Source organism: Salvelinus alpinus, chromosome 12, assembly GCF_045679555.1.
Source record: "Salvelinus alpinus chromosome 12, SLU_Salpinus.1, whole genome shotgun sequence".
NCBI classification, from domain to species: domain Eukaryota; kingdom Metazoa; phylum Chordata; class Actinopteri; order Salmoniformes; family Salmonidae; genus Salvelinus; species Salvelinus alpinus.
Window position 1 is genome coordinate 46,199,283 of NC_092097.1, and position 22,814 is coordinate 46,222,096.

General features: G+C 42.4%; 1 protein-coding gene across 2 annotated transcripts in view; it reads right to left on the reverse strand.

Annotated features, from left to right (window-relative positions):
- The window catches only part of LOC139536238 (integrin alpha-5-like), a 59,047-nt gene that overhangs the window by 18,346 nt on the left and 17,887 nt on the right, over positions 1–22,814 (reverse strand). For both annotated transcript variants that reach the window (XM_071336585.1, XM_071336583.1), the window contains exons 5-19: positions 21,867–21,928; positions 21,223–21,268; positions 20,716–20,841; positions 20,336–20,380; positions 19,250–19,293; positions 18,435–18,491; positions 11,234–11,286; positions 10,268–10,479; positions 9,801–9,992; positions 9,660–9,705; positions 9,317–9,430; positions 7,773–7,828; positions 6,598–6,758; positions 5,361–5,498; positions 2,794–2,861 (exon numbers count right to left, since the gene is read on the reverse strand). In XM_071336585.1, coding sequence (XP_071192686.1) covers positions 2,794–2,861; positions 5,361–5,498; positions 6,598–6,758; positions 7,773–7,828; positions 9,317–9,430; positions 9,660–9,705; positions 9,801–9,992; positions 10,268–10,479; positions 11,234–11,286; positions 18,435–18,491; positions 19,250–19,293; positions 20,336–20,380; positions 20,716–20,841; positions 21,223–21,268; positions 21,867–21,928 — 1,420 coding nt within the window. The remainder of the gene's footprint in view (positions 1–2,793; positions 2,862–5,360; positions 5,499–6,597; positions 6,759–7,772; positions 7,829–9,316; positions 9,431–9,659; positions 9,706–9,800; positions 9,993–10,267; positions 10,480–11,233; positions 11,287–18,434; positions 18,492–19,249; positions 19,294–20,335; positions 20,381–20,715; positions 20,842–21,222; positions 21,269–21,866; positions 21,929–22,814) is intronic.

A 22,814-nucleotide genomic window follows, 5' to 3' on the forward strand; every position in this document is an offset into this window, starting at 1 on the left:
TAGTAATACATTCATGCTGTCTATTGAGCAGAAAGAGCGAGAGCCAAGTACAGATGTTGAGGGTCGGTCCCTTGGCTTGACCCTTCCTCTCATCCCCCACCCTCTGTCCACTCGAGGTCCAGACACAATGACACCATGCTCTGCACCAGGACCACACAGATGATTCCAATTATGGCCAGGCCAGTTTAATGAAGCGCAGAGAAAGCGACACCATCGATAGTCTATCACAAACACCGTAGTGCCGACTCCGAGTGAGGAAGGGAGCTTTGAGATGCTGGGGAGAGATGGGGTTGTAAGTTGCATTTGATTTGATTCAAAGATTTTAAGATGTTATATAGGAAAACATGTACATGAAATATAATCATGTGTACAATCAAATAGTTCAATGTTTAATTGGTACTTTTATCTCCGTGACGGGCCTCAAGTTTGTGAACACAAAACATCCTTCCGCATGGGAATTCTCAGGAAGTAAACAATTTAACGCCTAAAAAACAAGCTGTGTATTACATTTCAACGAGGTCGTCGAAGCTGCAGAGTGAAAGTGCTGAATCATAGATTATTTTCTGAGTGACTGAGTGATTTGGTCTTGTGGAAACTGAAAACAAACATTCCAGTTTTTCATGGGAAACTCTTAACATGATTGAATTGTGCCGGTAATAAAAATCACATGATGAAGTCGTGAAACAAACTACTACAAGAAAGAGCAAAGAAAAAGCTTGAACTTGTTTTGTGAATGGTCCCAGTTGTTCCAATCAGCCTAAAATGCAACATATTCTGCTGTTGTCCAACATTCAAACAACAATGATCAACCATTAATAACCATGACCAAGAGGACACAAACCATTTTGTTACTCTCCTGGGAATAGAAAAGCGTTTCTGCAATCAAGGTGTGTAAACACATAAGCTACATGACCAAAAGTATATGTTATGGAAGTCCCTTCAAAAAATGATATTATCTATGTTAATAGTTGAATGATTATTGTTTTTACAGTACATGTATCAGGGAGCTTAGACTGACTTTTGGATAGGATTATGGTGTCTGACTAGAGCATGGGGATATTCTAAGAATCTAGATTCATCAATATACTCCTGGTTTATGATCATATTTTCATCTTTGGACCTCAATTTATTTCATGTGAATAACTACACTACATGACCAAAAGTATGTGGACACCTGCTCGTCAAACATCTCATTCCAAAATCATGGGCATTAATATGGAGTTGGTCCCCCATTTGCTGCTATAGCCTCCACTCTTCTGGGAAGGCTTTCTACTAGATGATGGAACATTGCTGCGGTGACATGCTTCCATTCAGCCTCAAGAGCATTAGTGATGTTGGGCATTGATGTTCGATGATTAGACCTGGGTCGCAGTCGGCGTTACAATTCATCCCAAAGGTGTTCGATGGTGTTGAGGTCAGGGCTTTGTGCAGGCCAGTCAAGTTCTTCCACACCTATCTCAACAAACCATTTCTGCATGGACCTCACTTTGTGCATGGTGGCATTGTCATGCTGAAACAGGAAAGGGCTTTTCCCAAACGGTTACCACAAAGTTGGAAGCACAGAATCGTCTGGAATGTCATTGTATTCTGTAGCGCTAAGATTTCTCTTTATTGGAACTAAGGGGCGTAGCCCGAACCATGAAAAACAGCCCCAGACCATTAATCCTCCTCCACCAAACATTAAAGTTGGCACTATGCATTCGGGCAGGTAGTGTTCTCCTGGCATTCGCCAAACCCAGATTCGTCTGTCGGACTTCCCAGATGGTGAAGCGAGATTCATCTCTCCAGAGAATGCGTTTCCACTGCTCCAGAATCCAATAGAGGCAAGCTTTACCCCACTCCAGACGACGGTTGGCATTGCACATTGGGGACCTTAGGCTTGTGTGTGGCTGCTCAGCTATAGAAACCCATTTCATGAAGCTCCCAACAAACAGTTACTGTGATGACGTTGCTTCCAGAGGCAGTGTGGAACGCTCAACGTGCTTCAGCATTCTGCAGTCTCGTTCTGTGAGCTTGTGTGGCCTACCACTTCGCGGCTGAGCCGCTGTTGCTCCTAGATGTTTCCACTTCACAATAACAGCACTTACAGTTGACCGGGGCAGCTCTAGCAGGGCAGAAATTTGACCAACTGACTTGTTGGAAAGGTGACATCCTATGACGGTGCCACGTTGAAAGTCACTGATCTCTTCAGTAAGGCCATTCTACTGCCAGTGTTGGTCTATGGAGATTGCATGGCTGTGTGCTCTGTTTTATACACCTGTCAGCAACAGGTGTGTCTGAAATAGCCAAATCCACTCATTTGAAAGGTATCCACATACCTTTGTATATGTTCCTGTGGCTATGTGTTCAAAGTTACAAACTCATATGATACTTGCTTTAGAAGAATACAAAAGAAATGAGAACAACCTGGTACCACATGGTGCCCAGTGGTGCTACTTTAAATGAATTTCAGATAAACAAACAAGTATATCATAGGGTACTACTGTGTATCATTTGACCATGTAATATGCTAGTCATTTATGTGGCATGAAAAAAATACTTTCTGCACTGGAGTTGACCTTTTATCACAAAAGACCCACTATTATAGACCTCTCACTAGTCTGTATGCAATTGTTTATTTTCCTCCTCTTCTTTCCAGATCTGAAAGGATGTGACAGGTGAAAGCAATGTGCTGGAGACCTGCTGAGTCCTTTCTCTTATCGATGGGTCACGAGGGAGAAGGGAGAATAGCAAAGGAGGCCATTCCGGTGTAATGCCCTGGTCTCAGGTAACGGAGAGGGGACTTCAGCTCACCCATAAACGGCCAGTTTGAGGTCAGGAACACAGATGTTGTCCTCCCCACAGTCCAGCTGAATTTGGGCCTGCAGAACAGAGGGATGGAGAGAGATTTAGATTTTTCTCAGAAAATTATTGCCGCAATTCAGCTAATGTACAGTGGCAAGGAAAAGTATGTGAACCCTTTGGAATTACTTGGACTTCTGAATAAATTGGTCAGAAAATTTGATCTGATCGTCATCTAAGTCACAACAATAGACAAACACAGTCTGCTTAAACTAATAACACACAAACAATTATACATTTTCATGTCTTTATTGAACACACCGTATAAACATTCACAGTGCAGGGTGGGAAAGGTATGTGAACCCTTGGATTTAATAACTGGTTGACCCTCTGGCAGCAATAACCTCAATCAAACGTTTTCTGTAGTTGCGGATCAGACTTGCACAACGGTCAGGAGGAATTTAGGACCATTCCTCTTTACAAAACTGTTTCAGTTCAGAAATATTCTTGGGATGTCTGTGAACCGCTCTCTTGAGGTCTAGCCACAGCATCTCAATCGGGTTGAGGTCAGGACTCTGACTGGGCCACTCCAGAAGGCGTATTTTCTTCTGTTGAAGCCATTCTGTTGTTGATTTACTTCTGTGTTTTGGGTCATTGTCCTGTTGCATCACCCAACTTCTGTTGAGTTTAAATTGGCGGACATAAGAAGCATTTCCATTTGTTTTGAACAACTGCTGGTACATTTACATTTGTTTTGAACAACTGCTGGTACATTTACTTTTGTTGTGAACAACTGCTGGTACACTTACCACGGCAATGAAGATATATGAATAACCCCCTAAATGAGGGAATTAAGGGAAGAAGTGAGGGAATAAGTGAAGGCCGGAAAAAGGGAAAGCAAATGAGAGAAGGGGAGAAGGTGAGAATGAACGGAAGGAGTGTTTTGTTTTCGTGGGGATGAGGTGAGCAACGATGTTCAAGAAAGGTAGACATACTCCAACATGAAGAAAGGAAGGAATAGCAGGAAAAAGGAAAGACTTGCACGGCTTAAAGTGGAGAGGAATTGGACTCCTAAGCTCTCTCTCTCTCTCTCTCTCTCTCTCTCTCTCTCTCCTAGTCCTATTTTTCTCAGTCTCCTACAACATTGCAACTGTGTACTGTGAACCCATTGTTACTCTACCAGCCCATCCATCCCAACAGCAACATGTGGCAAACATTAGAATCCCAAAAGAATGCTACGACAGTGTGGGGTCGGCATGGCGATCACTCACTCCGTCTCCATGGAGATTACTAATTTAAAGCCTCCAATGTTATCGTTCACGCAAGTCCATGTGGTAATCGGTCAGTCAACACAACATCACAAGACAGAGGAGAGCACGGGTCTGGTAATGGTCACACAATCACCAAGGGCTCTCCTCCCCCACTCACTCACTCTCTTTCATCCTCCATCTTCCCATCACCCACTCTCCATGGGACAAAAAGGGCGTTAAGAAGAGGAAGAAACTTTATTCATGTTTTGACAAGTTGAGAAGTAGAAGAGGAAGAGAGAGAGAGATTGCTAAATGTTTCAGTGTAACAACATGAGCATGGAAAGTTCAAGTTGTTCCCAAAAGCTGTTCTATCTACTCTAAGTTGTATTGGTTTCTCTGCCAATAGTGAAAGGCTTGGAGCACACACATATATATATAAAAACACACACATATAAACACACACACATATAAATACACACACGTGCTCCAAGTCTGCCTTGCTGGGCTCTCGACATGGCAGAGACCACTGGCAACATACATAAACAAACCACAACCAGATGGCTAGCCTCAGCGCCCCACCCAGAAAGAGCCGTCAGTTCTCCCTCTGTTTTTTTTTCGCATAGCCGTGACTCCCCACCCTCACACCCCTGAGGATTCTACTCTCAATTCAGAAAAGCTACCCCCCGTTATTTGTCATTATTGCTTATGTGACAGCATGGGCAGTGCCATTGAAGGCTTTCATCTATTCTAAAGTAGAGTAAAAAGGCTTTGTAGCAAGTGTGCCATCTATCTAACTCTATGGCTATAACATATTGTAATTCAGTGCCTAGTATATAAGGACTAACCCCCAACCTTTAGCCATATGGAGACCAGCACTACTGAGGGGTCCTCCATATGAAATCTATTTCAAAATGGACACTTCTGACCTTATCCCTTTCAACTTCCTGGTACAAAATGTAAATACCGGGGGAAGTAGATAAGGTGCACATTGTGTGTTTGTGGTCATGAAGTCTGGTAGATTAACTAAATTGTGTATGCACTATGTTCATAGGCTACCCTCTATAGCGGGGTTAGGCAACTAGATTCAGCCTCGTGCTGATTTTTGTCGGGGTAAATGCCGGAAAAGAATGATAATAATTTGTACATTGCAAATAGACCACGAGCCCTGTAGGTTGTGTATTCTAGAGTTTCAGTATGGATATACGTAGTGCACCTGCTCTAAACTTAGTTATGTGGTCTGGTAAATGTGACCAGATATTGTACTCTGCTCTACAAGGTGTGATGTCTAGCATGGTTGGGGTCAAGTTGAATAACGTAGTTAGTACATACCTTCTGCTTTATACTATGTGTTGTCTGGTAGTTTAGAATGGGTCTTAGGCCGTGGAGGTCCAGTGGAGCGAGAGGATCCAGGCTAAAGTTGAGGCTGATGTAAATGGGGGACAGTTTATCCCGAAACTCCCCTTCACTCTACAACACACATGAGGAAAGAAGGTCAAAGGCATCACCGACACACTCAAGAGGAAGTGAATCGATGTTACACTGACCTTTCTTGTTGAACTTGAATTTTACTTTACTTATTGTCAACTGGTTGAGACTCTGTGGACCTCTAGATTTAAATGTACATTGTAATAAATATAATGTTATAGATCTTCTAAATGTACGTTGTAGTAAATATAATGTTATAGATCTGTCTAAATATACATTGTAGTAAATATGTTATAGATCTGTCTAAATATACATTGTAGTAAATATGTTATAGATCTTCTAAATGTACGTTGTAGTAAATATAATGTTATAGATCTGTCTAAATGTACATTGTAGTAAATGTAATGTTTTAGATCTGTCTAAATATACATTGTAGTAAATATAATGTTATAGATCTGTCTAAATATACATTGTAGTAAATATGTTATAGATCTGTGTAAATATACATTGTAGTAAATATAATGTTATAGATCTGTCTAAATGTACATTGTAGTAAATGTAATGTTATAGATCTGTCTAAATATACATTGTAGTAAATATAATGTTATAGATCTGTCTAAATGTACAGCGGAAGGGAACATTTTCACTTTCAGTCCTATTGAAACTATAATCAAAAACAGATTAACTGTAAAATGTAGCATTAAATGTTTCAGCTTGTTTCAAGTTACTGGTGTTTTGAAGGCTGGATTCGAAGAAACTAGGCAACATTTTTGTGCAAACTTTAGGTCCAGAGAGATTGGTCGGGAAGACCCACAGTTCATTGGATCACTGTTGTTTTAATAATCGGTGATTTTCTCAACATGTCTTTGAATAACTCGGTAACACTTTACTTAAAGCCTGCAGGTATAATGCTTTATAACTTGTTATAAGCATGTCTGAGCCTTTAAAATTATAACAAGGCTTATAAGTCTCTTTATGTATCAATCAGCATTTCAAATGATTGCTATTTAGTCTATCATTATGAGATGATTATTAGACATTATAAAAAGGGGTCAAACATGCTCATGACAAGCATGCATTATAAGCTCATGCAGTTTAACAGCAACATCTCTCTGAGTGTTTGAAGTTTGAAGTGACTAACACGCAGATAGATGCGGGTGTCGTGACACGTTGGTCCTCCGTTGGCCATGGTGATGGTCTCCAGCAGGCTGGGCTGTTGGCTATCTAGGAACAGAGTTCTCCTCACTGATGACTCTCTCTGTTTCTGCTCCAGATGGTCCAACTGCACCTCCACCATAAAAACTGCACAACACATACACACACAATAGAACATGTCACAAAAACAAACACCTTAAAACAGACTGTTTATTTAACCAGGTAAGTTGAGTGAGAACACATTCTCATTTACAGCAACAACCTCGGGAATAGTTGCAGGGAAGAGGAGGGGGATGACTGAGCTAATTGGAAGCTGGGGATGATTAGGTGACCATGATGGTATGAAGGACAGATTGGGAATTTAGCCAGGACACCAGGGTTAGCACCCCTACTCTTACAATAAGTGCCATGGGATCTTTAGTGATCACAGAGAGTCAGGACACCCATTTAACATCCCATCCGAAAGACAGCACCCTACACAGGGCAATGCTCTGGGATATACAGAGAAAAGAGTGCCTCCTACTGGCCCTCCAACACCACTTCCAGCAGCGTCTGGTTTCCCATCCAGGGACTGACCAGGACCAACCTTGCTTAGCATCAGAGCCAAGCCAGCAGTGGGATGCAGGGTGGTATGCTGCTGGCTAACTAAAGCAATTACATACACTGTTACTGTGCATACACTAACACAATACACACACACACACACAATTGAAAATACCCATTCCTAAGTGCAGACACAAACACAATCACACACCCACACACATAAACACACACACATTCACACAAACCTCGCAATGTTTCCCCTGTACTTACTCGATTGTCCTTTCATCTTAATCTTAACTGCTAAATTGACCACAGTGAGTTCAGGCATATTTGCGGCCACACCAAGGAAGTTAATAGGGAACAGCTGTGTGGAGTCCTTACAAAAGAAAACACTAGTCATGTCTAGATGGGATACAGCTTTTGTCAAATTGACGTCAAAAGTTCATTTCTTTACATTTTAGCTAACCCTAACCTTTTTCCTAACCTTAACCTAATTCTCCTAACCTGCTAAGCTAATTATCCTAACCTGCTCTGTAAGTTCCCCCAAACCTGCTACAAAAAGTCAATTTTGACAAAAGCTGTATCCCTTGTGGACAAAACGGAAAACACTGGGCTCACCTAGATCAGCAGGGAGGTGCTTCCCATTGGCCGAGAGGCAGAAACTGAGGTTGACACTGGAGAGAGTGAAGACAGAGAGACAGTATTTACATGTATTAAGTAGATCCATGTAGAGCTCTAAAACATTCTGTGGTATATAACAGTATATAATAGCCCTACCTCTGCCAACGAAAAAATCAAATAAATAAACAAACATTTGGTCACAAAAATGTGTTATGTAAGAAGTCTGGTGCTAAATAGCCGGTCTGTTTCTGTGTCTCTTGCCAAATCCTTGTGGAATGATCATGTTTGGCATGACAATGACAATGGAGTGGGGAAGAGCACAAACAGATCTGGGAACAGGCTACATGCTAACCCACTGAATGTAAATGCATTCAGTCTTTGCACAGAACTGAAGCCCAATTCAACCTATCCCCCTTTAAAAACAAATTGCTCAAACTTTACAAGGGGAGGTAAAAAAATGTTTGTGCGTTTGATTATTTTAGAGTGAGTGTATGCATACACAGAATCCATGTGCTAAAATCTGTGCACGTGTGTGTATGTGTGTGTATGTGTGTGTATGTGTGTGTATGTGTGTGCACGTGTGTGTATGTGTGTGGTCAATGGTCATCTGCCTGCGCAATGGTAAATGTGCATGTGTGTGTGGGTGTGTCATCTCATGCATGCTGTGTCCTAGGCTGATGTTCCAAATAACATGTCATTCAAAGTGAATGGCAACCCGCTCCACCCTTTCCACTGTCTACCGCACCCCACCTCTACTTCTCCCTCAGCCTTCCCAAGGCTCCCAGCAACCTAAGCGGTAATCAAGAAGAAACAAACAACAAGCAACGTGTGCTGTACTAACAGCCACTAGGCTGGAATTTCAGTGAGACTAAAAGTGGTGAAGTGTTCCCTTTGCTTGGGCTCAGAATATAGACTGTCCTCAAACACTCATACTGGACCGGAGACTGGACAAGCTTGTCAAACATGGTGTCATTTGACATTCCCAAGTGGTGAATGCCAGACATTTTGTCCATTGACATGGTTTAAGAGTGGAAAATGTACTATATAATATGTCTTGCACTCAGTGTTGGGTCAATGCGCGAACACAGTCACATCTATTTGAATTGATATTGTTGCTGAAGACAGTATCCCTCTTAGCAAGGTTGGTCTGAATGAGGCTATAGAGACCTCCTACTCAATAAACCTGGTGGCCAGAAACATGACAGCTTGAGACTACAGTACATTTGACATGTGTGTTGTGAAATCTGTGAATGTATTGTAATGTTTTTAAAATTGTATAACTGCCTTAATTTTGCTGGATCCTAGGAAGAGTAGCTGCTGCCTTGGCAGGAACTAATGGGGATCCATAATAAATACAAATACACTCTCCCTGTTGATGTCTGTCTGTCTGCCACAATCTATACAGTCTCTCTGCTGATGTCTGTCTGTCTGCCTTTCTAATACATCACAAAGATCTAGCTGCCTCAGTTAACTGATGGAATATCAGCAGTGTTTCAACCAATCAGATTCTTTTGAAAAGGAAAAAATATGTATCAACGTACCAAGACACAGAGATAGTCTCGTTCCCATTGGACACCATACAACTCTTCTCCTCTGAGTTGATCATGGTAGGTTGCACAGTAAGAGAAGCACTGGCGTTGACAATAGGCCGAGCCCTGATAGAAAAATACCAACCAATTGGAAGACGTGATTACCTCGATTAAAAGCTTTGATTCCAATACAAAATTATAATTCAAATTACATAAAGGTCACATATAAAACAATCTTTTCAGATTGAGGTACATATTTAATTGAACAAATAAAATACAAATATAGGGCTGTAATTGGTCAGCCAACTTATTTGCAAGCACAATGAGCCAATCAAGTTCTGGTGAGAGCACATACCTGTACAGAACAGCCTTGTCAGCCCCAAAAGCACCTACGATGAGATCTGTACAAAGATGACACCAATATTAAACACTAATAAGACATTGTAAAAGGAAAAACATTTTTTTTTTAACTGAACAAATTGAAAAAAATTTTTACCTGGGTACCCATTCTGGTCCAGATCTTTCTCTCCGCGGAGGGCATAGCCAAAACTGGCAGGAAAGGTGCCAGTGGCCCATTGGCCAGCTAGAGCCTGAGTGGGCGTGTCCTTCAGCCCACTGGCATGCCCGTTATAGATGAGGACCAATCCTTGTTGGTCGTCTCCTCCAAAGGGACAGCCAATTGCAATATCTAAGATAATCAACAGATAATCAACAAAGTTATGCCACCTCATAATGGCTAATCCCCACTCCCTCTGGCCTGAGTTTAGGTATGTTCTTGCATGAAAGATAATAACCCCGTAGGCACCAAACGGGGGAAAAACTGACCCAAAAAAAGGGAGGGACTACCTTAATAACAAATGATCTATTGTCTAATAACAAATTATACTTTTTGTTTTCCTTTGCAAAACGTTTTGCTACAGTGTTCCTTAATGAATATGACCCAAGCTTTTCCAGAGTGCTCACCGTTGAAGCCATCCTGGTTGAGGTCTCCCAGCGGGGCCAGGGAGCTGCCGAACCTCCCGAAGGCCTGGCTACCCCCCAAGGGGGGCAGGCTGGGCTCAAACAACAAGGGACGCCGCTGTAGGTACACATAGACACGGCCCACCTCCTCCCAACGCAGTCCGTCAGACCCCCTCCTCATGAACATGGGAGCGCCCACCACCAGGTCATCCAGACTAAGGCCGGGGAGAGGGGGGCGGGGGGTGGGGGGATAAGATTACTTTAGTTCCAATCCAAGGCCTCTTAAGTTGATGTTTATTAGTGTAGTAGGTGTGAAGGATGATGTTGGAGATTTACATTGTATCCCTCTATGGAGAGTCTTCCTGAGTCTCCTGACTATCATTCTAATAGGAGAGTGTCCTATCCCTCTATGGTGAGTCTTCCTGAGTCTCCTGACTATCATTCTAATAGGAGAGTGTCCTATCCCTCTCTGGAGAGTCTTCCTGAGTCTCCTGACTATCATTCTAATAGGAGAGTGTCCTATCCCTTTCTGGTGAGTCTTCCTGAGTCTCCTGACTATCATTCTAATAGGAGTGTCCTATCCCTCTCTGGTGAGTCTTCCTGAGTCTCCCGACTATCATTCTAATTGGAGAGTGGATGTGAGAGTGGCCAATGGAGAACCTGAAGTGTAGGAGTAGCTACTGTATGACAGGGAATTTTTATGACTCATGAGAGATTGAGGAAATGCATGACCATGAGAACTTCTGAAATACTGTATTTCACCTCTCTTTCCAACCCTGCATCGCTCTCTCTCTCTCTCTCGCCTTTCTCACTTGCTAGCATAAGCTGTCTGTCCAAGTCTTGTCATACCTGCCTTCTCTATGCTCACTTAGTCTCTCTTTCTCTCTGCATCGCTCTCTCTCTTCAGCTCTCTCTTTCCTTCCTTCTCTTCATCTTTCTCTCCTTCTCTCCATCCGCTAACTCACTTACCCATCGTTGTTGATGTCGGTGGCTGCCACTGCGTAGCCGAAATAGGAACCCATCTGGAAGACATTAGAGCAGACAGAGTTAGCCTGTCATCACACCGTGGGGCATAGTATCTCTTTCTTTCTCATTCATTCTCTCTTTTGATCATTTTCTCTCAAATATCCTTTCTACCAAGAAGCTTTCCTCTCTCTATTCGTCTCTATTTTGATTTGTCTCTCTCTCCCTCCCCCTTCTCTCATATCCCCTCGCCCCAGAAGCCTTCCTCTCTCCTCTCTGTTTTCTCTAAGCTCAGTACCAGAGCTTCTGTAAGCTACATGAGAGGTAGAAGAGGATAGCTAAGCGTTTGTAGGAGGTGGGGAACTCAAGCTGCTATAGGTATCTCAGCGAGAGAGAAAGAGAGAGAGAGAGAGAGAGAGAGAGAGAGAGGATGGGTCACTCAGCGTTGTTATCCTTGACGATTTTATATTATGCCGTAAATGACGGACTATTGTCAATAGTTTAATATTACAGCTATTTTCCTCTGGTGAATGACTTCCCTACACTGATAGACAACGTGCAGGATGGGTTCTTCTATGTCCTTCAGAGTTAGTGATGTTAGAACTACAGTAGTGCAGCTACCCCGAGAATTCCCTGCAGTATACTCTAACCAACATCCCTGCAGTATACTCTAACCAACATCCCTGCAGTATACTCTAACCAACATGAGGCAGTATACTCTAACCAACATCCCTGCAGTATACTCTAACCAACATCCCTGCAGTATACTCTAACCAACATCCCTGCAGTATACTCTAACCAACATCCCTGCAGTATACTCTAACCAACATCCCTGCAGTATACTCTAACCAACATCCCTGCAGTATACTCTAACCAACATCCCTGCAGTATACTCTAACCAACATCCCTGCAGTATACTCTAACCAACATCCCTGCAGTATACTCTAACCAACATCCCTGCAGTATACTCTAACCAACATCCCTGCAGTATACTCTAACCAACATCCCTGCAGTATACTCTAACCAACATCCCTGCAGTATACTCTAACCAACATCCCTGCAGTATACTCTAACCAACATCCCTGCAGTATACTCTAACCAACATCCCTGCAGTATACTCTAACCAACATCCCTGCAGTATACTCTAACCAACATCCCTGCAGTATACTCTAACCAACATCCCTGCAGTATACTCTAACCAACATCCCTGCAGTATACTCTAACCAACATCCCTGCAGTATACTCTAACCAACATCCCTGCAGTATACTCTAACCAACATCCCTGCAGTATACTCTAACCAACATCCCTGCAGTATACTCTAACCAACATCCCTGCAGTATACTCTAACCAACATCCCCGCAGTATACTCTAACCAACATCCCCGCAGTATACTCTAACCAACATCCCCGCAGTATACTCTAACCAACATCCCTGCAGTATACTCTAACCAACATCCCTACAGTATACTCTAACCAACATCCCTGCAGTATACTCTAACCAACATCCCTGCAGTATACTCTAACCAACATCCCTGCAGTATACTCTAACCAACATGAGGCAGTATACTCTAACCAACATCCCTGCAGTATACTCTAACCAACATCCCTGCAGTATACTCTAACCAACATCCCTGCAGTATACTCTAACCAACATCCCTGCAGTATACTCTAACCAACATCCCTGCAGTATACTCTAACCAACATCCCTGCAGTATACTCTAACCAACATCCCCGCAGTATACTCTAACCAACATCCCCGCAGTATACTCTAACCAACATCCCTGCAGTATACTCTAACCAACATCCCTGCAGTATACTCTAACCAACATCCCTACAGTATACTCTAACCAACATCCCTGCAGTATACTCTAACCAACATCCCTGCAGTATACTCTAACCAACATCCCTGCAGTATACTCTAACCAACATCCCTGCAGTATACTCTAACCAACATGAGGCAGTATACTCTAACCAACATCCCTGCAGTATACTCTAACCAACATCCCTGCAGTATACTCTAACCAACATCCCTGCAGTATACTCTAACCAACATCCCTGCAGTATACTCTAACCAACATCCATGCAGTATACTCTAACCAACATGAGGCAGTATACTCTAACCAACATCCCTGCAGTATACTCTAACCAACATGAGGCAGTATACTCTAACCAACAACCCTGCAGTATACTCTAACCAACATCCCTGCAGTATACTCTAACCAACATCCCTGCAGTATGCTCTAACCAACATCCCTGCAGTATACTCTAACCAACATCCCTGCAGTATACTCTAACCAACATCCCTGCAGTATACTCTAACCAACATGAGGCAGTATACTCTAACCAACATCCCTGCAGTATACTCTAACCAACATGAGGCAGTATACTCTAACCAAAATCCATGCAGTATACTCTAACCAACATCCCAGCAGTATACTCTAACCAACATCTCTGCAGTATACTCTAACCAACATCCCAGCAGTATACTCTAACCAACAACCCTGCAATATACTCTAACCAACATCCCTGCAGTATACTCTAACCAACATCCCAGCAGTATACTCTAACCAACAACCCTGCAGTATACTCTAACCAACATCCCTGCAGTATACTCTAACCAACAACCCTGCAGTATACTCTAACCAACATCCCTGCAGTATACTCTAACCAACATCCCTGCAGTATACTCTAACCAACATCCCTGCAATATACTCTAACCAACATCCCTGCAGTATACTCTAACCAACATCCCTGCAGTATACTCTAACCAACATCCCTGCAGTATACTCTAACCAACATCCCTGCAGTATACTCTAACCAACATCCCTGCAGTATACTCTAACCAACATCCCTGCAGTATACTCTAACCAAAATCCATGCAGTATACTCTAACCAACATCCATGCAGTATACTCTAACCAACATGAGGCAGTATACTCTAACCAACATCACTGTAGTATACTCTAACCAACATGAGGCAGTATACTCTAACCAACATCCCTGCAGTATACTCTAACCAACATCCCTGCAGTAAACTCTAACCAACAACCCTGCAGTATACTCTAACCAACATCCCTGCAGTATACTCTAACCAACATCCCTGCAGTATACTCTAACCAACATGAGGCAGTATACTCTAACCAACATCCCTACAGTATACTCTAACCAACAACCCTGCAGTATACTCTAACCAACATCCCTGCAGTATACTTTAACCAACATCCCAGCAGTATACTCTAACCAACATCCCTGCAGTATACTCTAACCAACATCCCTGCAGTATACTCTAACCAACATGAGGCAGTATACTCTAACCAACATCCCTGCAGTATACTCTAACCAACATGAGGCAGTATACTCTAACCAACATCCCAGCAGTATACTCTAACCAACATCCCAGCAGTATACTCTAACCAACATCCCTGCAGTATACTCTAACCAACATCCCTGCAGTATACTCTAACCAACATCCCTGCAGTATACTCTAACCAACATCCCAGCAGTATACTCTAACCAACATCCCTGCAGTGTACTCTAACCAACATGAGGCAGTATACTCTAACCAACATCCCAGCAGTATACTCTAACCAACAACCCTGCAGTATACTCTAACCAACATCCCTGCAGTATACTCTAACCAACAACCCTGCAGTATACTCTAACCAACATCCCTGCAGTATACTCTAACCAACATCCCTGCAGTATACTCTAACCAACATCCCTGCAATATACTCTAACCAACATCCCTGCAGTATACTCTAACCAACATCCCTGCAGTATACTCTAACCAACATCCCTGCAGTATACTCTAACCAACATCCCTGCAGTATACTCTAACCAACATCCCTGCAGTATACTCTAACCAACATCCCTGCAGTATACTCTAACCAAAATCCATGCAGTATACTCTAACCAACATCCATGCAGTATACTCTAACCAACATGAGGCAGTATACTCTAACCAACATCGCTGTAGTATACTCTAACCAACATGAGGCAGTGTACTCTAACCAACATCCCTGCAGTATACTCTAACCAACATCCCTGCAGTAAACTCTAACCAACAACCCTGCAGTATACTCTAACCAACATCCCTGCAGTATACTCTAACCAACATCCCTGCAGTATACTCTAACCAACATGAGGCAGTATACTCTAACCAACATCCCTACAGTATACTCTAACCAACAACCCTGCAGTATACTCTAACCAACATCCCTGCAGTATACTTTAACCAACATCCCAGCAGTATACTCTAACCAACATCCCTGCAGTATACTCTAACCAACATGAGGCAGTATACTCTAACCAACATGAGGCAGTATACTCTAACCAACATCCCTGCAGTATACTCTAACCAACATGAGGCAGTATACTCTAACCAACATCCCAGCAGTATACTCTAACCAACATCCCAGCAGTATACTCTAACCAACATCCCTGCAGTATACTCTAACCAACATCCCAGCAGTATACTCTAACCAACATCCCTGCAGTGTACTCTAACCAACATGAGGCAGTATACTCTAACCAACATCGCTGTAGTATACTCTAACCAACATCCCTGCAGTATACTCTAACCAACATCCCTGCAGTATACTCTAACCAACATCCCTGCAGTATACTCTAACCAACAGGAGGCAGTATACTCTAACCAACATCCCTGCAGTATACTCTAACCAACAGGAGGCAGTATACTCTAACCAACATCGCTGCAGTATACTCTAACCAACAACCCTGCAGTATACTCTAACCAACATCCCTGCAGTATACTCTAACCAACATCCCTGCAGTATACTCTAACCAACATCCCTGCAGTATACTCTAACCAACATGAGGCAGTATACTCTAACCAACAGGAGGCAGTATACTCTAACCAACATCCCTGCAGTATACTCTAACCAACATCCCTGCAGTATACTCTAACCAACATGAGGCAGCAAGATTACGTTCATGATATGGCTACTTGTATGGAGGCATGTAAATGTATGGTATGGAGACATACTGTATACTGTACATCTCAATAACTAAGTGATTGAGGTGCCATAATATACTGAACAGCCAAAAGCACTGAAGTATGTGTCTTGACTCTTGGCTACCGCCATTCTTTAAACAGCTAATGGATGTTTTCTTGTTTCCACTGTAGCCTACGTGTCATTGGCTTGGCTGGGAAACTATGTAATGCAGAAAACAGTCTAGTGCCCATGCAGGCAGTCTTTTCTTTTGTTTGGAGTGGGTCCGCAAACTAAAACACTAAACCTCATCAAAATCTAACACAACCATCAAGACATTGAGCTTCAGACTCAAATCTAACACAACCGTCAAGACATTGAGCTTCAGACTCAAATCTAACACAACCGTCAAGACATTGAGCTTCAGACTCAAATCTAACACAACCGTCAAGACATTGAGCTTCAGACCCAAATCTAACACAACCATCAAGACATTGAGCTTCAGACCCAAATCTAACACAACCATCAAGACATTGAGCTTCAGACCCAAATCTAACACAACCGTCAAGACATTGAGCTTCAGACCCAAATCTAACACAACCGTCAATACATTGAGCTTCAGACCCAAATCTAACACAACCATCAAGACATTGAGCTTCAGACCCAAATCTAACACAACCGTCAATACATTGAGCTTCAGACCCAAATCTAACACAACCGTCAAGACATTGAGCTTCAGACCCAAATCTAACACAACCGTCAAGACATTGAACTACAGACTCAAATGTCCTGGGGCTCTTAGGTAGTAAGCAGATACAACTATTTATTTTTATTTCTTTGTTTCCGCAGCTGAGTCTGCCGGTGCAGTCCAAGCACTCATGTTGAGAGCAGTCAACCTAAAGAGACCGTCAAGTCAAATCCAGCCAGGAGTTTATTTCAGATCATTCTCCCTATGCAATAAGCAGTTAGCAGTCAGTTAGCAGTTTACACAGCATGTGGTGTTTCTTATGCCCAGAACCCTCAACCCAAAGCTTTCCATTGAAAGTAACAGCCTATGCGTCAACATGCGCACGTGCAGACACCAGTGTTGGGGAGCAGTGAACAACATGTAGTAATTTCCTTTCTGTTTCAGCATCAGACCTGCCTAATTCTCACTTGAAACTTCGTTTTCGAGTTTAATAAGCTAAATTACACATTCTGTTAACATCTGACTCCAGATCTGTTCTTGTAATTTGTAGTCTATGACATCAGATGTAGATATGATAATTCTTCACCAAGTAGTTTGGATGTAGTGAACTACTTTTTCAAATGAACTTTATAAGTAAGTAAATTATATTTTTCTTAAGGGTAGCTTTAGTGTAGCTTAAACTTGTTTCAGTGTCAAGTAAATTGGTAGCCTGGTCAAATGCATTTTCCGAGTAGCTTCCACAACACTGGCGGACCCGCAGACACACACCCGCAGACACACACACACACAATCAAGAACAACAAAAACACACACACAAACACTAAGCACACATACAGGTGTACAATAGTAGGGGTCTCGTTTATCAACCATGGAGAATTTAGAAGACTACGAGAGTATAATAACAACCATGTCACTTAATCCAAAAACCAACTTAGCGAATGAGGAATCCAGACCCTTTGGCACAATGGCGTGTTGGTATAAACAAGCTCCCCACCCCCTCAGTTAGCAACACAAAATCCTGAGTCAGTATGTAGCCGTTATACTGTGTGTGTGTGTGTGTGTGTGTGTGTGTGTGTGTGTGTGTGTGTGTGTGTGTGTGTGTGTGTGTGTGTGTGTGTGTGTGTGTGTGTGTGTGTGTGTGTGTGTGTGTGTGTGTGTGTGTGTGTGTGTGTGTGTGTGTGTGTGTGTGTGTGTGTGTGTGTGCGTGTGCGTGTGCGTGTGTGTGTGTCTGCGGGTCCGCCAGTGTTGTGGAAGCTACTCGGAAAATGCATTTGACCAGGCTACCAATTTACTTGACACTGAAACAAGTGTGTGTGTGTGTGTGTGTGCGCGTGTGTGTGTGTGTGCGCGTGATTGTGAGTTTCTGCTGTTTCTGCCTCTGTTTCTGATTCAATCAGAACATATGGAACACATAGGTGTACGTGGGCTCACCTCTAACCCAGGGATCAGGCTCCAGCTCCTGGGGGCAAATTCCTTCAGCCCCCCTATATATACCCACATATCAAAACAGAGGCACCAAAAGTACAGTATAGTCTAGCCCCCTTGCTGTTAAGCAGATGTGCACCAACCTGTTCTCCAGTTAGGTTCAGCATGGATTTCAGGTCTGTCCCATTGAGTAATGACACCTGCATTGAGAGAGTTAGTAAAAGACCTTCAGTTATCAACCATGATTGTAATAGAACCATCAACAAAAATGACTGTCCGTTTATGACTATGTATGCATTTCATGCTTGTTTATCTACATTCAATATATGTATCTCTTTAAATCTCCTTGTTAATTAACTTCCAGCAGTGGATGTGAATGTAACCAAATTAAAAGGTTTTACTGTATCTTTCTATGGATATCCCCCCTGTTTATATTTTGGCATCCTCTCACTCCCTTTTTTCTCTTTACAGTAACATACGTTACATCTATGTCAGGGCTAGGCAACTAGATTCAGCCACGGGACAATTTTTGTCCGAGCAGATGGTTGGGGGGCAGGAACATAATCATAATAATTTGTACACTGCACATTGACCACAAGTAAACTCAAAACGAGATTGTTATTTTCAAATACAATCATTTCATACCTTGAAATTACCATTGAGCTATGATCACATACTGCGTGTCTCTCTTTTTATTTGTAGGAATACTTGGGAACAGATTTCCTGAATTACATTTTTTAGCTGAATTCCTGGTGATTTGATAGTCTTATTTGACCAAAAACAAAAATATATTTGGATGCAATCTTTGGGCGGCCCAAAAGAAATCACTCGCAGGCCGGTTTTGGTCCGTGAGCCGCCTATTGCCGGCTCCTGTTCTATGTCCTTATTATGTTAACCCTCGTTAACTTTCATCAAGAATGAATGATGAAATATGTATAAATATGTGAGGACTCCTTACTAAACCATGCAGCATGAGTCCTTTGGGGACTCCGGTGATGAAGTCTGCAAAGACAGAAAATGAGAAAGAAAGAAAATAAGTTTCAGAGATTGGAGAGAGCAGTTGAGTCCAAGCACTTCCAAATACACAAGGGTCAAAACTTTGCTGGTAATAACCCAGTGTTTAAAATAGGAAAAGCTGGGGCTTGTTTGTTGCAGGTGCATGGGAATTCTACGATACTGTAAAAGCTTAATAACTTAAGTGATACAGGCAAGCCCAGCCCGCAAGTTTTTATTTTCTTTTAAAATAAGTCAGTGTTGGAAATATTCATGTTGTGGCTTTGAGTGAGTTACTGAACTGGACAAGCTTCAGGGAAATATATTAGTCAGAGTCAAGTCGCTTCCTTTTAAACGTGTCTTCTGTTCAAGAATACTATCTGTCAAGTACTTACTGCAATAGACTATAAAGACATGTGATAAGTACATTATTATCTTATGCTCTGATACATTCACATGCTCTAATGACTAGCGCTCTAATGACTAGCGCTCTAATGACTAGCGCTCTAATGACTAGCTCTCTAATGATTAGCGCTCTAATGACTAGCGCTCTAATGACTAGCTCTCTAATGACTAGCTCTCTAATGACTAGCGCTCTAATGACTAGCGTTCTAATGACTAGCGCTCTAATGACTAGCGCTCTAATGACTAGCGCTCTAATGACTAGCGCTCTAATGACTAGCGCTCTAATGACTAGCGCTCTAATGACTAGCGCTCTAATGACTAACTCTCTAATGACTAGCTCTCCAATGACTAGCACTCTAATGACTAGCTCTCTAATGACTAGCGCTCTAATGACAAACGCTCTAATGACTAACGCTCTAATGACTAACGCTCTAATGACTAGCGCCCTAATGACTAGCGCTCTAATGACTAGCGCTTTAATGACTAGCGCTCTAATGACTAGCGCTCTAATGACTAGAGCACATTAGTATATTAGAGCACAGGAGGTCTTTAGATGGTTAACTATTAGACAGGGCTATGGGGTAAGCAAACCAAAAGCCCAATCATGCTCGAGCAAGTAAGTTGGCACTGTAAATATGACCCTCACCTTCAATATCATCTCCACTGAACTCCCCGACAGCAACAGAGTAACCTGGAAAGAGAGTGAGAGAACGAGAGAGCGAGAGGGAGAGCAAGCAAGAGTGAGAAAGAGAGAGATAGGGGAGAGAGAGAAAGAAAGATAGAAAGAAAAATAATGAGAGAGAAAGAAAGGTGGAGAGAGAACGAGAGAAAGAAAGAAAGAGAGAGAGAGAAAAGAGAGAGAGAAAGAGAGAGAGAGAAGAGTGAGAGAGAGAGAGAGAGCAATGAGAAATCAAGAAAGGCCACCACTTAGTGCTCTGGTCAAAAGCAGTGCACTGTGAGGGGAATAGGGTGTCAGATGCAGCCTCTAGCTACTGTAGCTCCTATGAAGAAGTGGACCATACTAACCGAGGTAGCTGTCGTCATAGCTCCCCTGCACCTGCCGAGTCTGGATCTGCCCAGTAACAGAGAGCAGGAAGTAGGATGGGAAGTAGGCCTTGACGATTTCCTCTGTGGTGGCTGAGACTAGTTGACCTGTAGGCCGGAACGGATGGGGAAAAGAGTCAGAGGTTAGAGGTTAAGACTTTTGAACTATGTTTTTTTAGCTGCACTAAAAATGATTGTCGAGGTTTGGCCCTGTGGATGGTGTGGGGGATAACTTCACCGCTTGGGGAAAAATAGGCCGTTGTCTGCGCAGGTTCCAAACCTGCCCTTTCCCTATACTGACACATACAAAGCTCTCTCTCCTGTCTCTTTCCACTGTACCTGTCTAATAAAAATGTGAGAGTGGGAATTCCCAGTATAGTTTTCTAAGCTGTACTGTATGCTATCTCTGCATCCTGTACTTGAGCCAATTCATAGTAATCCACATATGGTCCCAATAGGATCTTATCATAAATCTAATAATGCACTCACCTTGCCAGTAAAAGCTTCCTGGTCCTCCGAGAACAACCTTCCCATCCTGAAACACGCAGAAAACCACCACTCTGATGAGAACCTTAGGTATCAAGCAAGTTTTCAAACTCCATTGTAAGTCTTATGTTATGTGACTAAACATACAGTATTCATTCAGTGGGCTGTTCCAGAAAGCAGGATCATTCAGTTAGCCAGCTTACTTTGATAAGCAGTCAAATATGTCTTGATTTCCTGAATCATTCAGCAAGCAAAACTTGTATATAGGTTGTTTGTTGTTGAGTGAATTATATAATGCCAATTTCACATCTATATTTCTGGAAAGTTAATTGGAAGTTAATTCAGAATGTCTGGGACAGTTACCTGGCTAAGATGAAAATCACATTATTGGTCAATTGCAGACAAGGTCAACCAAAATTGTACTTCCACTTTTAACCCAACCCCTCCAAAAGACACACAGTACACACACAGGTTTTTAGAGAGGTGCAGAGGGGCTACCTGCTGCCCCATATAAAAATCTCTAACTTACTGATCCTGCTTTCTGGAACAGCCCCCCAGAACATAAGGAGTTTGCCCAATTAAAAACTAAAAGAGAATCTCTTTTGAATTGTTTGTTAAGGAATTGTTCCTTGTCCTGTTCAACGTACCTTGGTGAAGTCAGCACTGAACCCACCCTGACAGTAGCCCTGTCCTGCAGGACCATGTCTCTCTAAGGTAAAAGGAAGAGAAAACATTGATAAGGCCACCACCAAAATGGCCCATCCAGGGCCTAGTGTCCCAAAAGCATTTTAAGATTAAGTTCATCGTTAGAACCTTTCGTAGGAGAATCATTAAATCTCTGAGCTGTTTCCCATTATTATTTATGTTGCACTTGAAAAACCCCGTAATCTAACGCCTGCCTCAGACCACTCGTAGAACAGCTAAGTGCGCCGTTAGATGCTTTTTTGACCCTCCCAAGTCATTTTACTCACAGAAGATCTCCGCTAAACATAGAATCACATGATTTATCCGTCTCTCTGTGACCACCGATAACTTCACAAGAAGTTGACTACAAATACAAAGTTGCCAATGTCTTTGCATTGACACAAACAAATGAAAACTGAGATGACTGCATTAAAATATAAACAGTATGCTAAAGGCCTATTTCAATCATATCGAAATACATTTAATTTTCAATCAATTGAGTTCTATTTTGCTACGGTCTGTAATTTGTCTTAATATATTTCATGATGTGTAGCCTAACATGTGCGCAATGATGTGCCAATTCTGTGATTCAGTGCATTTTTATTGGGTAAGCATTAGAATATATTTGCAGCCGTAGGTGGTAATATCTCTCTAGGAGCTGATCCGTCGTCAGTATTGTTAAATAATTATAATGTTTAGGTAAGATTTGATTGGAGGAAGCTGATCCGAGAGCAACGCTCCCTTTATTTCGATCTTATCAGTATCGTCACATGCTCCAATGACGGCCTTATCGAACGTTCTCTCTGCATGGTGTTTTGAGCACTGTGTCCTTGGATTCCTCCGGACCTTCTTACCCAGCCCCAACTCCCCTCGCTCCAGCCTCAGCCTCAGCACCTGGCTCCCTGTAACCC